This window comes from Magallana gigas, chromosome 2 (genome assembly GCF_963853765.1).
Source record: "Magallana gigas chromosome 2, xbMagGiga1.1, whole genome shotgun sequence".
NCBI lineage: Eukaryota > Metazoa > Mollusca > Bivalvia > Ostreida > Ostreidae > Magallana > Magallana gigas.
Genome location: NC_088854.1, coordinates 51975893 through 52003151, shown reverse-complemented (window position 1 = coordinate 52003151; position 27259 = coordinate 51975893). Strand labels below are relative to the sequence as shown.

Genomic DNA, 27259 nt, shown 5'->3' with positions numbered 1-27259 from the left:
ATGTTTGCGTCTCTGCATATTAAATCTTGTACACTGTCATAGACTTTCAAAATAAAACTGTTGTGCACCTACTATAGAATGTTTTGTTTGAGGTTATATCTTTTTAAATCACCATCGAAGGCTCAAGTGAACTTTTCTTGTCAAAATTTTTCCGTTGTCTTTCGTCGTCGTCGTTGGCGTTGTTGTAAACTTTTCACATTTTCACCTTCTTCTCCAGAACCACAAAGTCAATTTCAACTAAACATCCTTAGAAGAGCTTTCAAGTTTGATCAAACGAAGGGCCAGTTTCGCAATTATCTCCCTTTTAAAGGGGATTTGCCCTTTATTTTAACAATTTAGAATCACCTTCACATAAACATGATTTAAACTGACGGACGGACAGACGGATAGATGACGGACAACAGGTGATCAGAAAAGCTCACTTGAATTTTCGGTTCAGGTGAGCTTAAATCTTGAATTTACACTACCTGATGATGCTTCCACACAAATATCAGCTTTAATTTCGGAACATACTAAAGACCTGAAATACTAATGACATGAAAGGCCTGAAATTTTATATAAAAGATACTTTAATAAGATTTTTGTCAAATAAAATTACTTTGTGGGGGTTTTAATCATATTTACAGAAATACGAAAGACCTGAAAATTTGAATTGACCTGAAATTTTCAAAAGACCCGAAATTTTATATAATTGATGTAAATGATACTTTTATAAGATTTTTGTCAAAAAAATTCATTGGGGGGGGGGGGGGGGGGGTTGTTGTTACATCATATTTCCAGATATATTTGTGCTGAAAAATATCATAATGAGCTGTTATTAGAAGTACGAAAGACCTGAAAATTTGAATTGACCTGAAATTTTCAAATGACCTGAAATTTTATTATTCTGTGTCAATTTTAATGTATATTAGTGAGTTTTTATCATATTCCCAGGTATATATGTGTTGAAATATATCATTAAATAGCAACATTATCGGTTATTTACGCAGAAGTGCGATCCCCTTTTAAAGTTGGAATTGACCTGAAAATTTTAGATGACCTGAAAATTTGAGCTGACATGATTTTTAAAAAAAATATACTTCATGTTTCGATTCTTTTTTCTCAACCACGGCCGCGTTTATGCTCCGTTTTAAAAGGTGTAATACCCCCATCCCCTCAATTACAGATTAACCCCTTTGTTTGTGGCAAACGGGACTAGTCAATGTGTGTTCTAAATAAACACGACCAAACTGAAATCACAAATAGAGTCAAGAAAGTTGTAATGAATCATTAAAGTTTAGTGTTATTTAACACATGTACCTGGAAATATGTTTAAAAACTTACAAATATACATTAAAATTGGCACAGAACATAGAAGTGTATCAATTATATAAAATTTCAGGTCATTTGAAATTTTCAGGTCAATTCAAATTTTCAGGTCTTTTGTATTCCTGCATAGATAATTAATCAGAATGATATATTTTAAGACATATACCTGGAAATATGTTTAAAAACTCACAAATATACATTAAAATTGACACAGAACAGAGAAATGTATCAATTATATAAAATTTCAGGTCATTCGAAAATTTCAGGTCAATTCAAATTTTCAGGTCTGTCGAATTTCTGTGCAAGTAACTGGTCATTATGATATTTTTTAACACAATTATGCCTGGAAATATGAATAAAACCCCCACAAAGTAATTTTATTTGACAAAAATCTTATTAAAGTATCTTTTATAAAAAATTTCAGGTCTTTCAGGTCATTAGTATTTCAGGTCTTTTGTATGTTCCTTTAATTTCTGGCGATATGGTTTTTGAGAAAAAGGTTTTTAAAGAAATATACCAACACATTTTCAATTATTCTAAATTATACAGTGTATCCGGTTTAACAGGGACCTGTAATTTTATATTAAAAGCCCTTCTTTAACTCCATAGAGACAATGGACATTTCATAACGAAAAAAGGAAATTTAAATTTCCCTCCAATCTATTGTTTTCCTTGACAACATTCGTGAGCGGAACTATTTTCTTTTAAAAAAGAAATAGTGCATATTTCAATTAACAAAGCTAAAATAGTTTTAATTTTACTTATAAGAGTAAAATGATATCATTTTGTGGATATATTTTTAAAAAATGTGGAATGCCAGATAAATCTTACACCTTTTAATTTGTCGCGGAAGTTTTTCCGTTAACTGTACTTCGGTGTAAACAAATGGCCGCCGTCGAACCGAAATGGCAGAACATAAATATGATTTAGCTCTAATTAACACAGAATCGGGGACAAAGATAAGAGAAAAACCTTGGTACGATTTCAAAAATCTGCATGTTTACTTGTTGTGGTTTAAGGTTAATTATGTCAACAAAGTTCACCAAAATATGACCGTAGTCGTTAAGATACGAGTGAAAATGTAAGGCGATGCCAATAAAAACAAACCAAAATTTAAACGAGACACACGATTTGTAAAAAAAAATCAAACCTGTTTTTGTTTATACGATATCATATATATGACTATTAATTTTCTTTTCGTCGGTGCAAGACTACATGTTTGCATTTATATATATACACACATAATTTATGTCATACTCATAGTCATTAAAAATATGTTCTGTTATTTTTTAATTCAAAGGTACAAAGAAAGACTACAAACAAAATACATCAAATCTTTAAAACCAGAAGACACATCTAAGTCACTGGTAGGAAAGAATTGGATTTTTCTTAAAGATGGGTTAGATGACTTCAGAGATGGTCTACCACCACCAGTGAAGGGAGAAGTGTTAATAAAGGTTTGTTATACCACTTACATTCATACATTGCACATAAATATTGCAGAATAAGACATCTTTTGATGTGGTAGATATAGCTGTTTGTATCTGTAATACAAACAATTGCATGGGTATGGTTTATTCTAAACAGGGAATTTCGTAGGCATGTGAATGTGAGATTTTCGAAAGGTCTCCCAACCTAAATCTTGCTTTATATATTTTTTCAGGGTTCTAAGGGTCCTGGCCCCAATCTTACAGGAAGTAGTGAAAATATTAGTCCGGTGAAGCAACCAGCAGTAAGGAATCGCTTCAGTAAACACCAAATATGTTATTCTCGATCTACCCCCCTTCAACAAAACAGGAGGGACCACATAGACGAGATAGAGTACAGTCTGGTGCTACATCCTCTAGCGCTGTATCCTCATTTAGAAGAAAGTGTCCCTCCAGAGGTATGTTGTAAAAGTATTCATATTTTTTTGTATATTTTGCAATTTTACGATAACCCAAAGAGATTATTCCTTGATATTTAGTTATCTGTAAGGTATATTTATTTTTGTTAATTTTAAGGAAGTTTTAAAAAAATTTAAATATAAATACATACATGTATCAAAGATTCATGGGGTCAGATATTTGTTGTGATTCCTGTTCATATTTAAGGAAATTGTATCAAAATGTCAGTGATTGAAATGCCCTATAAATTAATCTATATTTTTTAATTTTTTACTTTTGCAGTTATTTGAGGACATTGTTGATATATTAGATCCAGAAATGAATCTTGATCCAGATGAAGATTTCTCAGATCAGCTTGATGAGGAAGAAGAGGAAGATGATTTTAAGGAGGAAGGTCAAGGGTCACCTAAGGACAGGGATGAAGATGTAGTCAAATCAGAGGGAGGCCAGAGTCAGGGGTAAGATAAAACACCTATTTATTAATACAGTTTGAATTCAAAATGAAGACACGATTGTTTTAATTGTCTTAATCTTCCATACAATTTTAGTTGGTGATGAACTGATAATAAGAACATGAAAAATTTTGCTTTCGTCTTAATTTCAACACGCAAATCCATTGGTAATCATGTAAAATTTTGTTTAAATTATTGAAGCTATTATAGATTTTAGTGTCTATAGTACCAAATTTCTATGATGCTTAAAATTTTCCATTTCTTTTTCAGCTCAGATGAACCAAGAATAAGAAATCCATACAGATGGCTCCCTCGAAAAGATGAGAAAGACAAAAAGGATAAGAAAAAATCATCTGACAAATCTGCTTCATCAGAGTCACAGGTAAAATGTTACATAATAAATGGTGGAGAAGTCATTTAGGGAGTAAGTCAAACCAATTAGTGTTTAAAATTGTAAAGACTGATGCTCAAATACTAAGTAATTAAAGAATAAAATTTTGAAATACCAGGAACAATATTGATTAATGTTTGGTCAAGGGAAATCTTACTGTCACAGCATATCCTGTACATGTATTGGCACACACTGTTGCAATATCTTGTAGGAAGAACATTTATATAAAGGGATACATTATTATGACATATCTTGTAGGAGGAACACATTAAGAATGTGACAAAGGACTTCTGTGACTGGGTGGCAGAGAGTCTGGGCGGGGACCAGAACAAGTTTGAGGAATCGACCATCATGAGTCTGTTTGCCAGCGGGTACGAGACAAAGCCCGCTCTGTCCGTCCCGATCCATGTAGTGGAACTCACTAACGTCCCCCAGGAGCTCAGACAACAGGCCACAGTGTCAAACCAACAAACCAACAAAAATATACCCCCACCCGAGAAGAAGTCCACAAAATGGGTTAGTGGATATGTAAATTAATATTTGAAAATGAATCATTTAGTAGAAAAACAAAAATATTCTTTGTTACACTTGCATGAAATATTGCTTTTATGATAAAAATATTTTAAGGTTTGATTGAGAAGCAAAATATTTAATTCAGCATACCTTATTAGGACGGAAATTTTCAGATATTATTGATAATTTTGGTAAACACAGACAGTAATTTATCTCAGAGAGAGAAAGAGAGAGTGTGTGTTATCGTTCTTTCATAAATGAAATTGTACCTTTAAAGTTAGAATTGTATACTGGTACTGTACTTGAACAGAGTCTGGTTCAAAAATTCTGTCAATAATTGACGTTTCTAAAATATTTAAAATTTGTAGAAGTATTCTGGTCAGTATGAACCAAGCTGGGTGAAGTTTAAATATGGGGCCTGGTATCTAGACCCCAAGTCATGGAATAAGAGAAAAGATGATGAACCCCTGGAGAATCCAAAAGACATCAAAGATAAAGAAATGTCAGAGGCCAAGAAGAAGAGTAAAGAGCTGGTGAGTAACAGACTTGGATTTATTGTGTTAATGATGTAGAAACTTTGATATTGGAAGGTTACCATATAGTGTCTAAATCTCATAATCAAAATTGATTTTTTTCTGATATAAAGATTGTTAACTTTTATTTCGTTCTCTGCTATCACCATTGGATTTCTGTTATACAAAGCTCGGAATGTTTCATATAAGATTTGTTATTTGAGATCCATGCGATTAGAGTTAATTATGAATTGTTATTTTAGAATCATATGACAAGAGTTCTGAATTGTTTTTTTAGAACCATGTGATTGCTCAGTCTCAGGGAGCGAAGCTGTTCATGGATTGGGTCAATGATCCAAAGCGACCCCTGGATCCTAAGAGCGACCACAACAAACCAGAGGTAGGTACATGTAGAAGGCTCGCCCTGGAATGGAATCGGATTGTCCTTATGAAATAATAATGAACTAGAATTAAAACCAAGAGGAAAACTTCTTCATTATGATCAGTATTTGTAATGTATCTGTATTGAAAGATCAAAGACCTTGAAATTGTTTGGACTATCTTTAAATATTAATTTGGGAATGATTTTGCAACTCTTACATATCTTTTTTTAATTACAAACATCATTGGAAACCCATGTTCAGTCTTTCATGCACTTACAATGTATAAATACTGATCTTTATTGTGACAAATCACTGAACTCTTCTTGTTTGCAAGAATGTTCATTATTCCAGTAATGAAAAAGTGAAACTCTTTAGATTTTGGAGGTATGAAAAGGAAGATCATGTAATTTAAACATACAATTGTTAATGAGTACATGTGTAATTAATGATATATTTGATGAAATGTTTTTCATAAACCTGTCTAAGAGCCAATGGGATTAGGCATGAATTATTCATGAGGATGAGAAAATTTCATCAAGCTGGCCTTTTGTCAGTCACCATATGTGAGACTGGCTGTGAGTTTATGACAATGCAATACAATAAACTTGTTAAAAAAAAGTCAAACACTTAAATAATTAAATCCTAAGTGTCTTCACTTCACTTCTGAGTCATTAAGAGTTAGTTGTAACTTGATTACAGTGGCTGTCCTGTGTGAAGAAACTGCATGCTTAGTGATGAAAATGTACCATAAGTACTGTTGGGCCTAACAAAAAAAATTGTGTGTTTAGGGTAACATTGATGAAAAAATTAGGTTAGGTAGGTAGGGATTTTTTTTTATTTTATCATATTTTTTTTGTATGAATCCTAAGAATGTTTGTTTGTTTCATATTTAAAAACGTATTTTTTATTGGAAATAAGATAAAATCGCAATCGGATAAAATCAGACATCTATTACACTGCAATAGACTGTAATTACAGTGTTTTCCCCAGAAAATTTCAAGAAATCTGTTGTATGTTTAATGATAGTGCATGCATTTCCAGTTCATTTTTTGCAGATTTTGTTATTTATGTTCAAGTTAATTTACAGTCATTGTGGGATACCCATTTGGGATCTTTTCGTTTATTCATTGCTCTGTGTATGTGGTATTGCAGAAACATGGATACCTTATACAGACTTTGATTTATTGAAAAGCCATTTTTGTACTGGAACCAATTATTGAAATGTTTCTTGCAAATTTGATGACATGCTGCAAAAGTTTTGTGTGTTTGATCACAGGCACCTGAATTTTTATCAATCAGTCGCTTAATAAGTCTATGACTTATTAAGCGACTGATTGATAAAAATTCAGGTGCCTGTGGTTTGATAACAGATTACGATTTAAAAATCCTTTATCATTCTTGGTTATTTGACAAAAGTTACATTCATCATCCTTTTTTTTGTTGAAAAATAGAAGATATGCATTTTTTATTATGTTTACACAGAGGGTTAAATATTAAAACCCAAAGCATAATAAAGCTCCATTTTAGATGTCCCATCACATTTAATCTTAAAGTTTGTGATATAATAAACAAAGGAATAAATTCTGATTCCATATGACATATTACCAGTAAAATGTGTAATGCTCAATCTGATTTTTTTCCAGTTTCTGGACGAGGTTGCTAAGATTCAGGAACAAGCTATCATAGAAGAGCAGAAGAGACTGAAGGCTGAACAGGATGCCAAGCAAAGGAAACTGTACACAAGGAAAAGGACCGAAACTGAGCAGTCAGCAGGCTGAGTGTGACCTGGGGCCATAGGTCAAGGTCATAACAGCATCTCAAAATTTTTATAAAAATAACTGTGATATAAAGGATGACTTAACACATATTAATTTGTGTTGTTATGCACATCAAGTGATTTCCATTTCATTTAAGATATCAACAGCTACTGTGTTATAGAACATTGTGTTTGTTGATGTAAATGTCTTTTTGTTGATGCATAAATAAACTCACTTAATGATTGATCTGTTTTTATTATGGGGCTTTCAACACTTCTTGGTCTTTAAACAATAAAAATGTAAAATCCATTTCCAAGCTGATACATGAATGATCATATTATAAAAAAAAGATCTAATAATGATCATTTAACACTGGTACTCCTACCATGCAGTTATTGATTATGTAAATAACTCGATGCCTATTCAGTGATGATAGAGCTAGTCCCTGGACACAGTTGTCCTGTTTCTGTGTCTGTTGTCAATAATTAATATTCCAATAAATATCAGATTATTGAGTTTTTAAAAACTCGTAAATTTAAACATAAACACCGTACATTACGTTTTGCATTGAAAGCTTGGGGTAAAATTGGGTGTAAATGTAGATTCTTTGAAAGTGTTTAGCAATGAAGTCCACATCAAACATTTGTCAACATTCAATTGACTTTATATGATCAAATTAAAATAACATTCAAAAATAACATTCAAAAAACTTCTTTCTTCAAAACACCAACACTCCTATCCTATGATAAATAAGAGGCCCATGGGCCAAATCGCACAGCTAAAAGTTCTCGTACAAGAACTCGGGGAGAGGGAAGAGGGAGGTAGGTACACAATATGTAAAACGAATCTTAACTATTAAAAAAAATAAGGAATCATTCTTAGATTATTATGACGTGATAATTTTTGTCGATGCGTCATAAAAATCCCGTAAAGCCCGAAGGGCTTTATGATAGATATGATCACGCCCCAACCGAAATTAAACATAATCTCATAATATTCAAGGAATGGTTTCTTATTACTTATAGTTATATAATTTTCAGCAAATGTATGATTTATATTAGAATATTAATTATGCAAAGTTCGCAAACCCCGCTTGCGCCCCAACATTTAAAACAGTTTTCCATACATATTCTAGGGTAGAATTGAGCATCCTTTCAGCAACCCCACTGATAGTCCAGCGGCCAGTGTTCAGATTTTTACTTACCAGTAGCTATTTATTTACATCAAAGATCGAAGTATTGTTTTTTGCTGGAGAAAAAGACATTAAACTTTTAATGCATGGTCATAAGCAAAACTTTGCTTTTACACACAGAGGTCCAATTACTGTAATCTCGACGACTTTATTTCACGATATACCGTAGAGAAAAAATCTCTCTCTCTCTCTCTCTCTCTCTCTCTCTCTCTCTCTCTCTCTCTCTCTCTCTCTTGACCTAGAATTTGTCCTTGGGTATTAGTTTGAAAAATTTGGATTTTATATTACACGCACTTAACTTTTTTTGTTTATCAACATTAGTATCTTTTAAAAAAAGATTTTTTGGAACATTCTCTTTCAATTCACAGTGATTTGGTCCTTTAATTTGACAATGCAGTGTTCCCTTAAGATGGCAATGTTTTGTACGTTTGTTTGGTGATCGATTTAAAATTTTAAAACTTAAACCTATAAAACATGTTAAGTACGCAATTTTCTGCATCTAAAGGAAACGTGTTTCGAGAACCAAAATTTTTCCATAATTGAGGGGTTTTAAAAGGCCCTTTGCCTTTTTCGTAAGATACATGTATCCTATCTCAAAGTTTACATGCATGCAAATTTAATGATTTCTATTTTTAGTTTTATTATTTGGCAATAATGTTACCCTTATTGTCTAGTTCTTTTGCTTTATAATGTTAATAAATCGACTGTAACTACAAAGTTACTTGAATTTATATGCGTAAAGCGTTTATGCATAAAATTGTCACCCTTCCGCCAAAAATCTGTAATAGTTATTTCTTATGACTATGAGAAAAATATGGAGCACAGACCCCCAAAAAATTGCCTTGAAGTTGTAAAAAATGACAGTATTTGCAGGTTTTGATACGAATACGCCTGCATGTTTGAATCAACATATTTCAAGTATTGAACATGTTTATAGGTTGAAAATCAATGATATGTTAAATGTATATTGTTTCAAATGATTTTTTAAAAATATATCAGATTTATTGATACTTTAATTTTTCAGTAGCTTGTTCGACCGTGTATGGGCATTTCACACGCCTTATCCACCTATTCTCTTTAATTGTATGATTTCAACCCCAACAGATGTTATCTTTATTGAATGAAAAAAAAAAGGCTAGCTTGTGCCTTCTTGTCGAGCAAAACAACTGCTCAGAAATGTAAATATATTTAAATAAAGAATAAACACGTATCAACGTAACTTTTTATTGAATAAATTACAGCTTCATTAATTCACCTTTTTATGTTGCTGAATATGAAATTGGTTTAAAAAGTCAAAAAACCTACGACACTGCTCATTTTTTCAACAATCAAGGGTCGAAATTCAACACATCTGGTTTAAACATTAAGATCCCTGATGGATAAACCCGGTCAAAAATGCTCGTAACACACATATTAGTTCTATAAAGCCTTTCAGTACTGTTAACGTGCTGTTTATGTAACTTTCAAAAAATAAAAAGAATGAGTAATAAAGCAAATAATGGCATTTAACACACATTTTCAAAAAAAAAATGTACTAGTATATCACGGAAAAAAATCTTGAAAACACGTTATATAAGGCAAAGAAAGGTATGAGGGCGAGGGCATTGTACTCTGTCCCAAGATGTCCTCGATTCACATTTGGCTTAATTACTAGATATATATTTATAAATACCTCAGGGCTAAAACAATGTTCATTCAAAAGTATGACATTTTTTCAAGATTTCTCATTTGAAACGCCCCCTCTAGCTCTTCAGGGTTTCAATACACAGCTAAGAAATGTGATGTTTACGTTGACTGTGTATTGCAACAGACCCGGATGATAACGTTGAAAAACTGTGCGAGATATTCCGAGTGACTTCCAGTTCCAAATGGAGAAAAGATGTTAACATTCTCCAATAAGAAATCGCCGTAAGAAATCAGTTTTCGTTCCTGTGAATTTTTCCGAGTGAAAAATAGTTTTGCGTAAATGAAATTATCTGGGAAATTTTTCCTTTCAACTATTTCAATTGCACTTCTTTCACAGGTACATGTATGTGTATTTTTATTATATATTTATATATCTATATTTACATTCTACTGTGTTTTTCCATTAAATTCTGTGATCTTCAAATGCCTCTAAATGCAACAAGTAGTCAAAGGTCAAATTGACAAGTTTTATTATGACGTCACAAGCGTTGAACGCTGTAAACTGCAACGTCACAAGCGAAAATCAAAGTTCACGCTTGTGGCTGTTACTGTGGCTCTTCCATTAATATTAACTTACCCTTAGGATAAGATAGGAATTTTAAGGTATGGATCACATTTGCAGACAAGGCAGGAAGTTTAAAAAAATGTAAATATAAGCATTAAATCATGACTTTTTGAAGTATACACTCTCATAACTGCAGCGGTGTGTGCATACAAATTTTCATAACGCGCTAACGCGCGTTACTCAATTTGTATGCACACACCGCTGCAGTTATGAGAGTGTATACTTCAAAAAATCATGATTCAATGCTATAATAAGTACCGGTATGACGGCAAATTACGTGGAATATGAGGTTATTCAATTTAATTAAGGAAGCTAGGATGTTAACAAAATTATCCCTCTGATCTACTTAATTTTTTGAGTGAGATATTTTTGTCCATAAACCGTTATTTAGTAAAGAAAAAACTGATATTTTGGTTATTTAAACGTTTTCTATATCTCAATAAAAATGTACACAGTTCTTCATTTCAAGGAGGTAAACATGGCCTAATATTGTCCAAGACTATCCAACCCTCTCAAGACTCTATATCCCATATACTCTTAAAACACATATCCCATACTCTTAAAACTCTCTATTCCATATACTGTTAAAACACTCTTTCCCATAATCTTGAAGCACTATATCCCACACTCTAAAAACACTCTATCCCATACTCTTAAAGCACTACATCCCATACTCTTAAAACACTATATCCCATACTCTAAAAACACTACATCACATACTCTTAAAACACTATATCCCATACTCTTAAAACACTACATCCCATATTCTTAAAACACTCTTTCCCATACTCTTAAAACTCTATATCCCATACTCTTAAAACACTATATCCAATACCCTAAAAACACTCTATCCCATACTCTTAAAGCACTACATCCCATACTCTTAAAACACTATATCCCATACTCTAAAAACACTATATCCCATACTCTTAAAACACTACATCCCATACTCTTAAAACACTACATCCCATACTCTTTAAACACTGTGTCCCATATTCTTAAAACACTCTTTCCCATACTCTTAAAACTCTATATCCCATACTCTTGAAACACTATATCCAATACTCTAAAAACACTGTATCTCATACCCTTTAAACACTCTATCCCATATATTCTTAAAACACTATATCCCATTTTCTTAAATCACTCTATCTCATACTCTTAAAACACTCTTTTCCAGTCTCTTAAAACACTGTATCCCATACTCTTAAAACACTATATTCCCTTTTCTTAAATCACTATATCTCATACTCTTAAACACTATACCCCATACTCTTAAAACACTTTATCCCATACTCTAAACCACTCTATATCACATACTCTTAAAACACTTTATCCCATACTCTTAAAACACTTTATCACATACTCTAAACCACTCTATATCCCATTCTCTTAAACCACTATATCCCCTACTCTTAAATCTCTATATCCCATATTCTTTAAACACTATATCCATTACTCTAAAAAAAACTACTGTATCCCATACTCTTAAAACACTCTATCTCATATACTCTTAAAACACTATATCCCATTCTCTTAAATCACTATATCTCATACTCTTAAACCACTGTATCCCATACTTAAAAAACACTATATCTCATACTCTTAAAACACTATATAACATACTCCTAAAACACTGTTTCCCATACTCTTAAAATGTTCTTTCCCATACTCTAAAACGCTCTTTCCCATACTCCTTAAACACTTTTAGTATATCCCATACTCTTAAACCACTATTTCCCATACTCTTAAAACACTACACATTTATATCCCATACATTAAAACACTATATCCCATACTCTTAGGTGGCAGGGGACAGTTTTTTTTATACAATTCATTGTAGCCAAGGGACGCATGTCCTTAGAACTCTGTAACTAGAATTTCCTCAGTTCCCATTCAGCACAAATACCTTTAATTCACTCTTTACAAGGCCAATCACCAATTTCTGAAGAAAATTATTAGTCAAAACCTGTAAAATTCTCTACATACTGGTTTTTATGAGATTTTGACCCTTTCATATTTTGCTAATTTTTCATGATTTTTCAGCTTTTTGGCCCCCCCCCCCTAAGCTAATTCCCTGCAGAGGGTTGACCTTCCGTGCCGCGTGCATGTTGCACTATCACATGTCAGAAACTTACTGGTGTATAGTTTACAATGTCCCATCCACCTACTTTTCGTGTTATTTTACCTCCCGTCTGTAACTTGCAATTTCACTGTGTAAAGTCAGCACAACAGTCATAGCCGCAGGTTTCGCATTTTACTTATGATTCTTATGTACCTAACATAAGGGGCCTACATATTGCATATCAATTTCAACAACAGACATCCCTCTAACTAATGATAATCATTAAAAATCATTTCATGAATTTTAGCAACACTTATAAGCCTTCAAGTACAGCAACTCTCAATTTTACAAAATAATTGTCCCTTGCTACCTTAAAACATTCTATCCCATACTCTTAAAACAGTATATTCCATATTTTGTATGTTCATGCAGGATTCAAGATTGGATTGAAATTAATTACATCACAAATTTAACACAGATAAAATGGAGAAAAAATTATTATAAACGTGCAAAATTAATATAGGAGCAAGCTAATGTATTTATAGATCAAGTTAAATCCAATTGGGCGCATCTGGTGCTCTCTTGGAAACGTTTGGGTTTGGAACCAAATTTTCCTTTAGGATAAGTTTCTTCAGCAACGGGTGTAATCCAATTTTGGCTGGGTTTACAAGATGTTCAACATAACAAATATGAGCTATACAAACAACCACGAGCTTTTTACGATATTATTATTGGTCTGTTTTTGATTTATGTGTTTTCAGTATATTTTTTTGCTGTATCTATGGTTTTGATGGCGGAGATCCTGTCTTAATTATGTTGTCACGCACAGACATGTTATTCCAATTATTGCAAACTTTAAAAGCTCAATAGCGCGTTCAGAAAAACGCTGGAACTAGCACAATTTAAATTATAATAACTTAATTCAATATGCTAATAAGATTACATAACCTGACACGATACGTTGTCCCGCGGGCAAACACAACCTGTGAAATTTGTGTAAACGCAACGTCCTGTTGTCAGACGTTGTTTTAGTGTGACAACGTACTGTTAAACGTTGCGTTACAGGCACGGTCAATTGTTAGCGAGGCCGCGCGTTATATGGATGTTGTGCAAGGGAAAAAAAGCGTTCTTTAACACTTCGACATATGATGTGTTTTATACATGTTCCTCAAATCGTTGATGAGCTATAGTAAATTAGTAAAATTACCCTTATCGAACATCATTCATAGAAATTCACTCCACTGAAAATAGATTCATCAGCAGACGATCCATAAACTCTCACGCATGGACTATTTTATTTGAGCATTAGATTCGTTGACGGGACATTTACCGACAAGCTTAGCCTTGCCCGACATATTTCAGAGACGGCTCTGCAGGAAAATGGAGGCTGGTCTGACCCACTGGGTGGACATATTGGTGGTGGTGCTGTACTTTGCTTTTGTTCTTTTAGTTGGAATATGGGTAAGCAGCGATTCGAGACTTTGTTACGGTTTAAACTATTTCCTAACTTGTTACACGATCATTTTACGCCGTTTTCTCATTTTGTAGTCCATTTGGCGCAAGGAGCGGACCACTACACAAGGTTACTTTCTGGCGGGAAGGGCAATGTTATGGTTTCCTGTAAGTATAGAGCATGCATTATCCACTTTAATACATTTTAATACGATAATTAAATATGCATACAACTATGTGCAGTAAAACTGTTCATTTCTTAACATTTTATCCTAAGGAAAGTATTTATATTTTCGTAACTGCGCAGAACTATTTAAATGATTTTACCTATAGCTTCATATTCTGCGTAGTTTTTAATTGATTTAAGTTCAAATATTTTAATGGACAAATTAAGTGAGAAAATCTGCGATAAATGTTATTTACCGTCTCAAGTGTATGTTAAATGATGCTTAAGATGTGACCTCTCCCTTTTGGTCATGTGGGTTTTAAATACATATTCAAATAAAACCAACTTCTAACGACGATGTCGTGTTTGCATTGTTGTTGGTGCTTCTTGGAGATGTGTACATGTACATTAAATTTCTGATGACAGATGATGATTCTAGATGTCTTACATACCTTTTACAGATAGGTGCTTCGCTGTTTTCCAGCAATATTGGTAGTGAACATTTCATTGGATTGGCAGGTAGCGGAGCGGCCAGCGGTATCGCTGTTGTAGCATTTGAGTGGGGAGTACGTTATGAAATCTTTCAAATATCAATGCCTAGTTTAAGTACTGAAGTACTGAAAGCCGGGCTCTTTTGGTGTGTCTTTATGCATACTGTGTAGTAAAGACTGAAAATAAATCTCTCTCTCTCTCTCTCTCTCTCTCTCTCTCTCTCTCTCTCTCTCTCTCTCTCTCTCTCTCATGTTTTTAATTTTGGCAAAGCGTCAGAGAGCTTCAAAATTTTGTAAGCGGCTATAAACAAAAATATGTCTGTCTAGTAGTAAAAATTCAACAGTTGTTGCCTTGAATTGCCTTGAATTTTGCAACAAGCGTTATATATTCAATCCCTATTTCTTCAACGCGCAGCAAAGTAGTTCATGTAAATTCATGCGCATTGTATGTGTCCAAAATGCATAGTCTTGTTTTTAAAACACGTTATTAATAAGAAAACTAAAATAGATTGAAAATTCTCTCGAAATAAAAAAAAAGAAAGAAACAAAATGCCAACACTTTTGACAAAACGTAGCTCTTTGTGGAACTATTTGGTATAGCGGAAGCTTTTACTTTGACGCTGTATAGTTATTTGGTTTACTTTTGAAGTTGTGCTATTTATAGTAACATTGGCTATTTGCCTGCCTACAGCCAGGGCTGCGTTCAAGATCGTAGCTGCTACGTAGGGCTATGTAGTTGAACGGAAAGCTAGCCTAGCCGCTAGGCTAAATTCGTAGCCTAAATATTTTATACTAAGCATCGAATTCAAGATGGCCACCTTAGTTACCACTTTGTAACAAACACGAAATATATTTATATAGTGATATTTTATTCATCCTTTCAGTTATAATGTACATTCCGCTTGAAATTAACAAATTATGTCAATATAATAAGTCTTTAGTAGAATATTTCCAACTTCAAATCTGAGACCTAACGGCTAACCTAGCTGTCCGTTCAATAGACCTAGACATCTACGACCTAGTGGCTATGCTAGCAGCTACGATCTTGAACGCAGCCCAGGACTCTGCTTTCAGCAGAGCCCGGCTAAAAACGATCAATACGTGTATTGGTGTTCTTAATCTTTATCCATATTAATTGGGGCTATATAATAATATTTTGTTTTATAATATTCTTCCAAACGTTTGTCGTTGCAGTCAGCTGTTTGCCTTCTATTGCTTGGATGGGTCTTCCTCCCAGTTTACCTTACTTCCGGTGTAAGTTCTTTCATATGCAGATTTTCAGTGGTGATTTTGTATCTGTATGCAATAGTTTTGACTATTGGCTTCTGCACAATCAAAGTTTCAGACAACTATAAAAGATGTCATATTAGAAAAACAGATTTTGCCTAATAGTTGATTGCAGATTTTACGTTGGATTGATATTGCAAAGACGTTTTTACTAAAATTTATTTAAATTCGTTTATTTTTTCACATTAAGATTTTTACCATTCCCGAGTATCTGAACAAAAGATTTGGAGGTACCAGACTTAGGACCTATCTCAGCCTGCTGCTACAGTTTCTGAACATAATAACCAAAATATCGGTAAACCTTGTTAATGCCCTTTCTTCAGGAGAAGTCAATGTCCTTCAATGTAATTTCTGTTTCTATGGTAACAGTTAACATGCACAAGGCACTAGCATATCTTTTTAGTTAAATCTTCAAACAAAGAGAGAATTTTACTTAATAGGTTTAAGATTTAAAATTTGGTACAACTTTTTATTCAGGTAGACGTGTACGCCGGGTCAGTATTTGTTCAACAAGCCCTGGGATGGAATACCTATATCTCCATAGCAGCCATTCTTGTGGTCACCGCTGTGTATACTGTCATAGGTACCCTGTGTTCATGTTATTTGTTTTTCCTTAGAGAAATTCCATTTCTTGGTTCTCTTCGGTTACACTATTTGAATTGCAGGAGGTTTGGCGGCTGTCATCTTTACAGACACTCTTCAGACCATCATCATGCTAATTGGCTCCACTACGTTGTCGGTTTTGGGTGAGTCTCTGCTGAGTTCTTAATTTCTGGATAATATCAAGGTTTGTATATCATCTTAAGTTAATGATTTCCATTCTTATAGCTTTTGTGAAGGTTGGAGGGATCCAAGGACTGATGGTAAAGTATTTTGAGGCCATTCCTTCGCACGCACTACCTAATGACATCCTGTTGGCGAACTCCACTAACAGCAGTGTGCTATACAACATCACCTCCAGCATGTTTAACGTCACAAAGAACACGTGCGGACTGCCTCGTTCTGATGCATTCCACATTTTACGAGACCCAATCAACTCGGATCTCCCGTGGCCCGGGATCTTAATCAGGTCAACGTTTGTGTCAGTCTGGTATTGGTGCGCTGATCAGGTAGGCAGGTTTCTGGCTTGGAGATTGTTGGATTGTACACCGTACAAGTTAACACAATTCAAAATGACACAACAATTCAATTCAATTTAATAAAGATCACATCAGATAGCATATACATACATGTACTCAGTAAGTTACCTATATATAGAATATATATCATCAGCAATTTCGAATTTACAACCCTTCCGCGTATATTGATTTCATAGGTGATCGTACAGAGGACCTTGGCCGCTAAAAGCATTGCACACGCCCGTGCTGCGACGATCTTAGCTGGTTACTTGAAGTTCCTGCCTTTGTTTCTGATTATTATGCCCGGCATGATCAGCAGAGTGCTTTATTCAGGTACGAACGATTATCAAAAGGACCAATTCCATCAAACAAACCTTTATTATCTGCTCACCTTACAATTTGAATTTTTTTGAGAATTTTATCTTTATAGAAACTGTTGCCTGCGCGGACCCCGAGACGTGTTTAAGGGTGTGTGATAACGCCGCCGGATGTTCCAATGTGGCGTACCCACAGCTCATTCTGGGGTTGGCGCCAATCGGTAAGAGAGTTTCTAAAACAACGACGAGTTTCGAAGCATTACCTTAATTGTGGTTATAAACAGCTACAAATTTCAAATACTCTAAAACAGGCATGCGTGGTTTAATGGTAGCCGTGATGATGGCGGCAGTAATGAGTTCCTTGACGTCCATCTTTAACAGCGCTTCTACTCTCTTCACCATGGATATATGGAAACGGATAAGGAAACAGTCGACAGAGAGGGAATTACTTATTGTGGGCAAGTAAGTACAGGGCAAATTTCCAATAGTTATTTACAAGTACGCTTCACATATCCGGACGATTGGGCTGCGTCCGGATAATGAGGCTCCACTGTACATGTATGTATGTTGTGAATGTTCAAGCTATACAAGCTAATGTGAATTAAGAACGCCTTTATTTAGAGTTTTCGTGGTCATTTTGGTCGGGATCAGTATTCTGTGGATTCCCCTGATTAAGGCCGCTCAGCAGGGACAGCTTTTCCTGTACATACAGGCTCTGACCGGCTACGTCTCACCCCCTATCTGTTCTCTATTCCTTCTGGCCGTCTTTGTCCCGAGGGTCAACGAACAGGTGCGTGTTTTTGTCAACCCAGAGAAGGGTTCAATTGAACGGTTTTGCATGTTATAACTCTAACTATTGCAGGGCGCCTTTTGGGGGCTACTGATTGGTCACTTGGTAGGACTAACAAGAATGGTTTTGGATTTTGTGTACCCGTCCCCTGGGTGCGGTAAGGAAGACGATCGCCCAGGAGTGGTCAAATATATACATTTTACCTACTTCTCCGCCATCCTTCTAGTTCTAGCTGCTGTCATTATTCTGTTGGTCAGTTTTGTTACTGAGGCTCAAGACAGGAGGAAAGTAAGTTGGATTGATCAATCAGCTGTTGTTTATGTTATCGTGTGCAGTGAATACGTACGGTACCTTAATTAATGATAATATTGTGATATGTTTGAAGTTAAAGCCAGTCTCTGATTGATATAGTAAGAGACTGCGATGAAGTCACCAGTGGAAATGTTTTAATATCATAAAGCAGCGCAAGTTCAAAAAAATTAACCAGAAGATGGATTTTAGGAATGATTAAGAAAAACGTTATTTCAGTAATTATGAAAAGTAGAAGTAGTTAGTGTTATCGCAATAGATTTATTTAATTTGATTTAAAACGGAATTAAATATATAATTTATTCTGTTTGATCTAGCTCAAAGGATTGACATTTTGGACTTCAGAGCGAATAGGCCCCAGACCAAAGTGTGAAGAAGGAAAATCAACCAATGAAAAATTGATGCTGGGGGGTATTAAAAGTTTGGTTTATAATCTTAAGTGGTACAGAATACTAGTATGGTAAATAATTAGTTATTTCAAACTTCATCTTTATCTAATGATTATTTGCCATTTTCAGTTGACCCTGATATTGAAACTACAGTCACAGTGATTAGCAAGTTTGACGTCAGAAGGAAGCTCGAAGGAGACAAGGACATTGAGGTCGACACGGCCATCAGACCGAATAAACTCTACATGGACAGGAGCACTAACCTGTTTCTAAATATAAATGCCGGTGTTCTAATAGGCGCTTTTGTATTCCTGTACTGTTTGTTTGGATAAAAAAAAATTATATTTGTTTGCATACATTTTTACAAGCTTTGTATATATAATAATATATTTACATTTCCCCGTGTTTTTGTCTGTGATAACACTACGAATCAAATGTAACGACGTATAGTCCACTCATTTTATCTATAACACAAATGATGAACTGCTAGGGCGCAAGCAGGGTTTGTATATTTATATGAAATGGAAACAACGTAAAAATGCCAAGGATTTATTTTAATAATATCTAATCACACAATTGAAGATTGAAATTGAAATCCTATAAATAAAATAATAAGGAATCATTTTTTTTTTAAATTTTGAGGTGATCGGTTCGGTCGGGGCACGATCAAATTAGATGTTTCTTAATACATTTTCTATGGAAATTGAATTAACAACGTAAACTTTTCTATAAGCCTAAATTTGTTCGATAATTTACAACATATAAATATTTACTCCAGGTAATAAAATTCAATGAGTTTATTTATTTCATTACGGGAATCTGCATGGTTAATGTTTTGTAGGTAAGTTTATTATGGTAAACATTTTTAGATACACTCTATATAAATTCATTTTGTTTATACATGTAATACCACAATAGATTTATGTACTATAAAATATTATTATGCCTTCTGTCAGTTTGTCACTATATATTCAATATTTTATTTATTTATTTATTTTCGCATAGTATCAAAGGATTTATATAGCGTAAGCATACTCTGCCGAAATAGAGCACGGCAAATTTTTTCAACGAAAACCTTTCAAGCGCCGACAGCGGGGTTCTAACTCACGACGCTAAAACCATTCCAGCTTGAAGCCCCACGCGTTACCGCTACGCTAAATTAGACGTTATTATAACCAACGGTATTTATAAATATAAAACGTAGATATATACGACTTACATCAAGCAATTAAAATTATTCATTTTTCCAAAAACACTTCATTATTGACGGTAATTTTTAAGGTAAAGTTTTCTATAAACTTTTGAACAAATTGATTGAACATTTTTCAAAGAAATTCTACATGAGAATCACAAAAACGCTTTTAATGAGATTTCGTCTGCTAAACATTTCGAGTTTTCTCGGTAAGGCCAAACGTCTCTCATTTCTTGAAAAGAACATAAACCTTTGTTGACTTTTTATTGTACAACAACGTGTTGATTAAATAAACAATCAAATCAATTGATTAATTTGAAGAGAGAAAAAAGCTTGCTTTTCCGGTGATTATTTTTAGGGACTTGTCAACACTCGAACGTCACAGCTACTTATAGCAAAGCACGTCAGTATATTCAACAGTCGGCATAATAATAACAATAGTGTTGTGTTGTGCATGTACTATGCCTAAATAGTAGTCAGGGCTTGATACATAGTGCACTCGCCTCCGGCTCGTGCACTATGTAATTGTATCAAACCCTGACTACTATAGGCATAGTACATGCACAACACAACACTATTATATAAATAGATACACTTTTTAAGTCATCTTAAGATCTTTAGTTGGCAAGTTTTATAAACAGTGAATGTCAAATATGTTTGGTTTACTGTCAAGTATCAAAATACCCATGTATCATTTTTATCAATAAATTTATACAAATTTGATTGTTTTTGGCATGAACACTAGAGACGCGAGTGGCTTGATATACTGCAATATGTTTTTCCCCAACAATCAATCCCATTCGAAAATATAATCTTAAAAAGCATGAAACAATAACATGTTTTATTGAATCGCAAAGAGAAAATCATAGTTACGCAAAGAACGCGTAGAGAAACACAAAGACCGAGGCCAGAACGACAGCGTTCACGTTCAACAGGATCTTGGATTTCCTCGTCATATACAGCTTCCTCCTGTTCCGAAGCCCCGGACGGTTCCCCATCTTCGCCGGGGAAGGGGTATCTCCAACGACCGGAACAGTGCTGTTCCCTTCTCCGATATCCCCTTGCACTACAATTGTCTTCTCTTTAAGTTTGATTGATTCTACAAAATATGTAAATAAACATACTGATACCATAAAAATTACAAATGAATTTGTTTAATGTCGTCTGTCTCGAAACTTAATTCCATGATTTAGAGATCAAACCTGATGGGTCATAATTTGTCTCGGCTTCTAGGTCGACTCCCTTTGGCGGCGGTAGTAACTTATCCGTAGTCCAAAAGGTTAAGCCTCTTAACTGCAAGAATCGTTGTATTGGCATACACTAGTATGTAGAGATAAAGGAAAGCCATTATACTATAGAACAGTGCACCCCATCGTGTACCCCCAAGTCTTACCGCATCCTTTGACGGAGCCTTCGTAAACAGACTAACAAACAGACAGACTGCCCAGGAGAGCCCCAGTACCAGCACGGAGAAGTACGTGAAGTGGATGTTAGCGACCACCCTGGGTCTGGTGTCCTGCTCACCACATTTAGGGGACGGATAGATGAAGTCCAAAACCATCCTGGAAATTCCGACAGAATGGCCGATCACCATTCCCCAAAATGCACCCTGCACATCGAAAAATATACTTCAAGAGGAATTATACCATCAAGAGCCAAACTTTGTAAATACGTGTAGTCACAAAATGGTTATTGGTCGCACAGCGTACAAATACGTACTTGTTCGTTGACTCTTGGTACAAATATGGCAAGAAGAAAAATTCCGCCGATAGGGGGAGCCAGGTAGCCAGTCAGTGCTTGTATGGTGAAATAGAGGCGCCCACCCTCCGCCGCCTGAATGAGGGGGATCCACAAAATACTGACCCCCACCAAAATCACGACGAAGATTCTGTGATCATCAAATCAACGAATCATTCAACAGCTGATCAACAGCTAATTTAACTCAGAGAGAGAGAGAGAGAGAGAGAGAGAGAGAGAGAGAGAGAGAGAGAGAGAGAGAGAGAGATTGAGAGATTTTAATGATTTACTTTCCAACAATAAGCAGTTCTCTGTCAGTGGCTTGCACTCTGAATCGTTTCCAAAGGTCCATCGTGAACAATGTTGCGGAGCTGTTAAAGATCGATGTCAAAGAACTCATGAGAGCGGCAATCATGACTGCCATCATCAAACCACGCATGCCTACAAAATGTATTAGTTGTTTCCTGTTTATTCTTTTTAAGACTTTGTAATCATTGAACGATCTTCAAATAGACAAAGAACAGATATAGTACATGTACCTGTTGGAGCCAAATCTAAGATGAGCTGAGGGTAAGCGATGTTTGAACACCCGGCTGGGTTTTCGCAGACCTCCATGCAGACTTTTGGATCCACACAGGCCACGGTGTCTGAAAAGTACAATCAATTCTTACAAATGCTCAAAGTTTATAAAATTATGGAGGAGATTGTCAAGTTTTATATTATTGACACGAGAACTGTTCAACAAAACGTTCCCAAAATGTTCTATCCTTAAAACACGTGTAAATTTTGCATGTGGCTGCTCTGCTGAACTTAACTTGTATTACCTGGAAATAATATCCTGCTGATCATGCCTGGAAGAATAATGATGAACATGGGCAACAATTTGATGTATGATGCGAAGATGGTCGCGCCTCTGGCATGAGCAATATTTTTGGCTGCTAACGTTCGTTGGACTATTAACTGTTGAAGAACAGACCGAGTTCTTTCTTATAAACACCTTAATGATTTGAAATTGAAAGTACTCAGTATTACGTTAGTCATTTTAACCATTACCTGATCACAGCACCAGAACCACGTGGAGATGAAGGTGGTTCGAATTATTAGCCCCGGCCATGGAAGATCCGAGTTGACAGGATCGCGGAAGATGTGGAAGGCGTCAGGCCGAGGCAGACCGCACTGTTGTGTGATATTGGACATGATGGCATCCGTAAAATTATGGGTTGTATTCACAGAGGTCCCATTTATCACTAAGCCATCGCTATGGGAAGGAACGGCCTCAAAGTATTTGTAAATTAACGCTGAAATTCCACCAACTTTTATAAAGCCTGCAAGAAAAGTATCCATCCATTCTGCTTTTTTTTTTTACAGCAGCATGAATTGGAAATATTCATGCTGTAATACTTCCTTAAGAGTTTATTCTTACTCATTATAGCAAGCGTTGTGGCTCCGACAATCATGATGATGGTTTGAAGAGCGTCTGTAAATATCACGGCAGCCAAACCTCCTGTTAATAACAAATTACTAGTACTACTTCGAGGCCACATTAAAAAAAACCATAATTCATATTCCGACAGTAACTAGAGGTACTGTGAGCAAGCTCAAAAATTATACCCCCCCCCCCCCCCACGCTAAGAAAATATAATTACTTTTGTATTATTAATGGATGCACCAGTTTTCTTATAGTGACATTGAACTTGCAAAAATGACCAAAGCTAAAGATCAGGATACAGGATATATCTATATATACAGATGAAATAAATTTATTACTATGCGCTGAAAATTGCTGTATCACACAGGAAAAAGTTATATTGGCCTCGCAGAAACAGTTATATTTCACAAGGAATAGTTATATTGCCCTTCCAAAACTATTAACACTAAAATCGCGTGCAATAATTCTGCATATTAATTACGCTGGGTTCGAAATTAGCAAAGCAAACGTAAACAGTTCCTCGAAAACTAAAACGTCAGGACAGAGTCTGCTATTCAGAGGACTTACTTTAATTGTTTAATTTGAAAAAATACATACCTATTAAATTGAGAGCACCGATCGACCTTTTACAAAACATTGATTTGTATGATATGAAGATGCATGAATAATTAAAATACACTTGTTTATGAGGTAAATATGTTTAAAGACTGGTTTTGATTTTTAAAAATGTTATATTACATAATTATTTTAGTACATGTCTTCTCGGGCGACAATACCAGACTATTTGTCCCTCGGAAAGCCCCAGAGTGCCTTCGGCATCGGGCGACATAACACTTCAGGGCTTTCCTGTCGCCTCTGGCGGCCATGTAATATATGTATAGTATGTTACAGTGTCTTACTACGTTTTAGAGACTCTTTTACACAGTATATCGCTAAACGGTCTCGCCTATCTTCCCATTTGTGTTCTTTTAACGTGAACCGGAGTAGACAAATTATACAATTTGCTAACAATGCTGGAACTCACCCAGTATGGTATATGCAGCAGTGACGGCCAACAGAACAAAGATGGAGAGATAAGTGTTCCATCCCACCGCTTGCTGGATAAACACTGCCCCGGCATACACGTCGACCTGTCAATCAAAGTCATTACTTTTATTAAAACTGTATTGAGTTCTCATTGGTTGATTGGTTTTATTACGAAACACGTTTTTTTTTCTGAATATGATTTCATTGCTCTCGTTTGAAAGATTATTGTTTTTAGAATCATAAAACAATAGGAAGATGGTGTTTCTCCTTACGGATATTTTAGTGACGATGTAGGATAACTGGAGTATCAAACTATGATAGATTCGTAATCTTTTCCCGCCAAATCGCCGCTTTAAAAATTCCGGGATAGTGTAGACCTAAATATCAACAAAATAGAACACTCATTCAAGTTATCAATCAATGTGAAAATTTGGGATCATTGAAAATATATTAATAGGTTGTAATTTTTATTATCATTACCCTTTTCAACCTCTGCATCAACAAAGGTCTAAATTTTAAAATAAGTTAACGAAACTTGAGTCTTAAGTGACCAAATAATTAACTATCGAAATGTTACATTTTTATTAGTACTTTCACATAATAAGCTGAGTACCTCTGATGTCAAATAAACAGGAAGATACACCCATCCTAGCATCAGCAGGCAGAACACGGCCTAAAACAAGAGGATAATGAGTCACAGTGCTCACCTGAGTACAGTTTAGTTTTTGATATTTCAACAATTTAATTGCGGGTTAAAAAAAGATAACCTTGGGGATTAAGGTCGGAGGGATAATTTTGTTTGCCGGTGGGAGAAAAGTCCTAGGCCTATATTTGGTTATATTTTATCTGACCCATCTCCTCTGGATCCGCACATACATTTACCAACAATGAGTTCACTCAATATAAAAGGCGGGTGAACGGTCTATGAAAGCGACTTGGTGCGCGACTCGATGACGTTTTTTTACAAACAAAACGTCACCATCGGAGTTGGGACATACCAAACGTATAGTTTATTTTGCAAATTATTGCGTTTTAACCATTATTAATACGCAGCTTATCTGTATGCTTTTACAATAAAATTACAAATTGTACATGAATCTTAACTTAAGATTTTTCCTATATGGTTATACATATGTTACTATTTAGAATTTTCACTACTGCAGTATATGTCAGAATTCTCATCGTAATATCAAAGTTGTAGGCTTGTAGCATTGAATTCATGCAGAGAAATATTCTTCAAGATATTTTCCTTAACAATCCTAAGTTTAACATTGCACCAGTTCTGGTACGCCATCATTGGTCTTGGGTGTCACGGTTTTGAACAATTTTAGTTTCGCCCATTACTACTAAAGCAAAAGTGAAAATAAGAAAACTTTACACTACAAACGCCAGACATCGGGTGTTCAGAAACGCTCACTTCACTTGAGCTTCCGACCCAGTGAGCTAAAAAGACATTCAACAGAAATTCATAATTTAAATTCAGATTTTTTATTTATATAAATAATTATTTATTTTCTTCCTAACACTTCTTACCCCCCATTCAAATGCAACAACCGCTATTCCGCTTGACGCACCACTCCCTGCCAAGCCAATGAAATGCTCCGCTCCTATGTTGCTGGCAAACAAAGACGCACCAATCTATCAAGAAATCAGGTCAAAGTTGCATTTAAACCCCCCAAAACATGTAAAATCGCGGCTTTGCGATTTAAAATATGCGTTGCGTAAATAAATTAAGAATTAAGATTCTCATCTTTTTATTTTTGTTTTACGAAAAAATGAAAATGAGACATGTCACTGCATCTTATTTCTGTTAAAGACATAGTAAGACAGAACTTACCGGGAACCACTGCATGGACCTTCCAGCCAGAAAGTAGCCTTTGGCTGTAGAACGGTCTCTCCTCCATATGGACTAATCAGAATAAAATGATAGTAAGACACTGTCTGTAGAAACAGGTATACGATATCAGTAACATAATTTAAAACTCTAAAACAAGGAGAAGAAAAACTCTTCGTAATTTACCAAAATTCCCACAACAAATACGAACACGAAGTAGGCAACCAGGATCAGGATGTCTATCCAGTTATCCAGACCAGCCTTCATATCGATAGGTTATGGTAAGAGTAAAGAGGTACATGTATGGAGCCGCTTGCTGGGGGCTGGCGATTTATGTCAGCTCATGAAAACGGTTGACTGTTTGCCCCATTTTATGTCAACGAAAGATAATATAATTCTAATGTTTTATCTGTGTACTCTAAGAAATATGGGGAACATTTGAAAGATATTTTGATAGATTAGAATGATTAAAAACAGCCTAACACCATTTATTTGTTACTATGTGGTCCCATGGTAACAGAGGATAAGGATAGTATAGTATAGTATAGTATAGTATAGTATAGTATAGTATAGTATAGTATAGTATAGTATAGTATAGTATAGTATAGTATGGTATGGTTAGTATAGTATAGCATAGCATAGCATAGTATAGCATAGTATAGCATTTTAGAATATATTGTGAGTATTAAACAACTATTTGGGGTATCCAGGTTAGAATATATCATGAAAAAAATTGTCATTTTTCAAGACAACGTTTATTGCACACATTATGATTGTGCTATTAGAATTTAAAAATGAAATTTGAGAACCGTAGCTATGGTAAATAAATACGGTAAATTCTGACATTTTGAGGCATTTTTGAATAGGTATTAATCACATATAAAGTATAAATATTTAATATATATATTGGTTAGATAAAACAAGCGTGTTCTGAACTTTAAAGCAACTTGAATTTTTTTTGAAATTTCCTATATTTAATTGCCGTTGCTATGGCCTTTTCAAGTCAGAATTT

The 27259-nt window shown here is 34.8% G+C and overlaps 3 protein-coding genes across 4 annotated transcripts; 2 read left to right on the top strand and 1 right to left on the bottom strand.

Annotated features, from left to right (window-relative positions):
- The first annotated feature begins 2150 nt into the window (after nt 1–2150).
- Nucleotides 2151–7445, top strand: LOC105335154 (protein FAM47E). Of its 2 annotated transcripts, XM_066077166.1 has the most exons (10): nt 2151–2284; nt 2609–2765; nt 2972–3193; nt 3477–3652; nt 3917–4028; nt 4296–4553; nt 4919–5083; nt 5361–5462; nt 6145–6187; nt 7089–7298. In XM_066077166.1, the coding sequence occupies exons 1-9, from the start codon at nt 2214–2216 to the stop codon at nt 6175–6177; spliced, it is 1296 nt and encodes a 431-aa protein (XP_065933238.1). In that variant the 5' UTR covers nt 2151–2213; the 3' UTR covers nt 6178–6187; nt 7089–7298. The 2 variants fall into 2 exon arrangements, with proteins under 2 accessions (XP_065933238.1, XP_011437230.3); XM_011438928.4 differs by lacking the exon at nt 6145–6187 and having other exon boundaries at nt 7089–7445.
- A 6229-nt stretch (nt 7446–13674) lies between these two features.
- Nucleotides 13675–19383, top strand: LOC105335153 (sodium/mannose cotransporter SLC5A10). The gene is made up of 15 exons (XM_011438927.4): nt 13675–14171; nt 14259–14330; nt 14790–14894; nt 16014–16073; nt 16297–16401; nt 16584–16689; nt 16772–16852; nt 16935–17215; nt 17422–17557; nt 17655–17762; nt 17853–18003; nt 18163–18331; nt 18404–18619; nt 18958–19051; nt 19159–19383. Exons 1-15 carry the CDS (start codon nt 14091–14093, stop codon nt 19359–19361), a joined length of 1968 nt encoding a protein of 655 aa, XP_011437229.3. The 5' UTR covers nt 13675–14090; the 3' UTR covers nt 19362–19383.
- A 1662-nt stretch (nt 19384–21045) lies between these two features.
- On the bottom strand, nt 21046–26584 carry LOC105335160 (sodium/mannose cotransporter SLC5A10). Its single transcript, XM_066077165.1, has 15 exons — nt 26434–26584; nt 26251–26322; nt 25947–26051; nt 25027–25086; nt 24686–24790; nt 24412–24517; nt 23382–23462; nt 23012–23283; nt 22783–22918; nt 22498–22605; nt 22249–22399; nt 21941–22109; nt 21615–21830; nt 21424–21514; nt 21046–21320 (listed from the first exon to the last, which is right to left on the bottom strand). The coding sequence occupies exons 1-15, from the start codon at nt 26512–26514 to the stop codon at nt 21091–21093; spliced, it is 1983 nt and encodes a 660-aa protein (XP_065933237.1). The 5' UTR covers nt 26515–26584; the 3' UTR covers nt 21046–21090.
- Between the last annotated feature and the right edge of the window lie 675 nt (nt 26585–27259).

Excerpts from the sequence above, each read along its gene's own strand:
- LOC105335154 (XM_011438928.4), top strand. The coding sequence starts at position 2,214 with ATGGCAGAACATAAATATGATTTAGCTCTAATTAACACAGAATCGGGG. Across the intron at positions 2,285-2,608 it reads AAGATAAGAGAAAAACCTTG|GTACAAAGAAAGACTACAAA; the intron begins GTACGATTTCAA and ends TTTAATTCAAAG. Across the intron at positions 4,029-4,295 it reads CTGCTTCATCAGAGTCACAG|GAGGAACACATTAAGAATGT; the intron begins GTAAAATGTTAC and ends CATATCTTGTAG.
- LOC105335153 (XM_011438927.4), top strand. The coding sequence starts at position 14,091 with ATGGAGGCTGGTCTGACCCACTGGGTGGACATATTGGTGGTGGTGCTG. Across the intron at positions 16,402-16,583 it reads ACATAATAACCAAAATATCG|GTAGACGTGTACGCCGGGTC; the intron begins GTAAACCTTGTT and ends CTTTTTATTCAG. Across the intron at positions 19,052-19,158 it reads TGAAAAATTGATGCTGGGGG|TTGACCCTGATATTGAAACT; the intron begins GTATTAAAAGTT and ends TGCCATTTTCAG.
- LOC105335160 (XM_066077165.1), bottom strand. The coding sequence starts at position 26,514 with ATGAAGGCTGGTCTGGATAACTGGATAGACATCCTGATCCTGGTTGCC. Across the intron at positions 23,463-24,411 it reads TGCTGCATATACCATACTGG|GAGGTTTGGCTGCCGTGATA; the intron begins GTGAGTTCCAGC and ends TGTTATTAACAG. Across the intron at positions 22,919-23,011 it reads GGTTCTGGTGCTGTGATCAG|TTAATAGTCCAACGAACGTT; the intron begins GTAATGGTTAAA and ends GTTCTTCAACAG.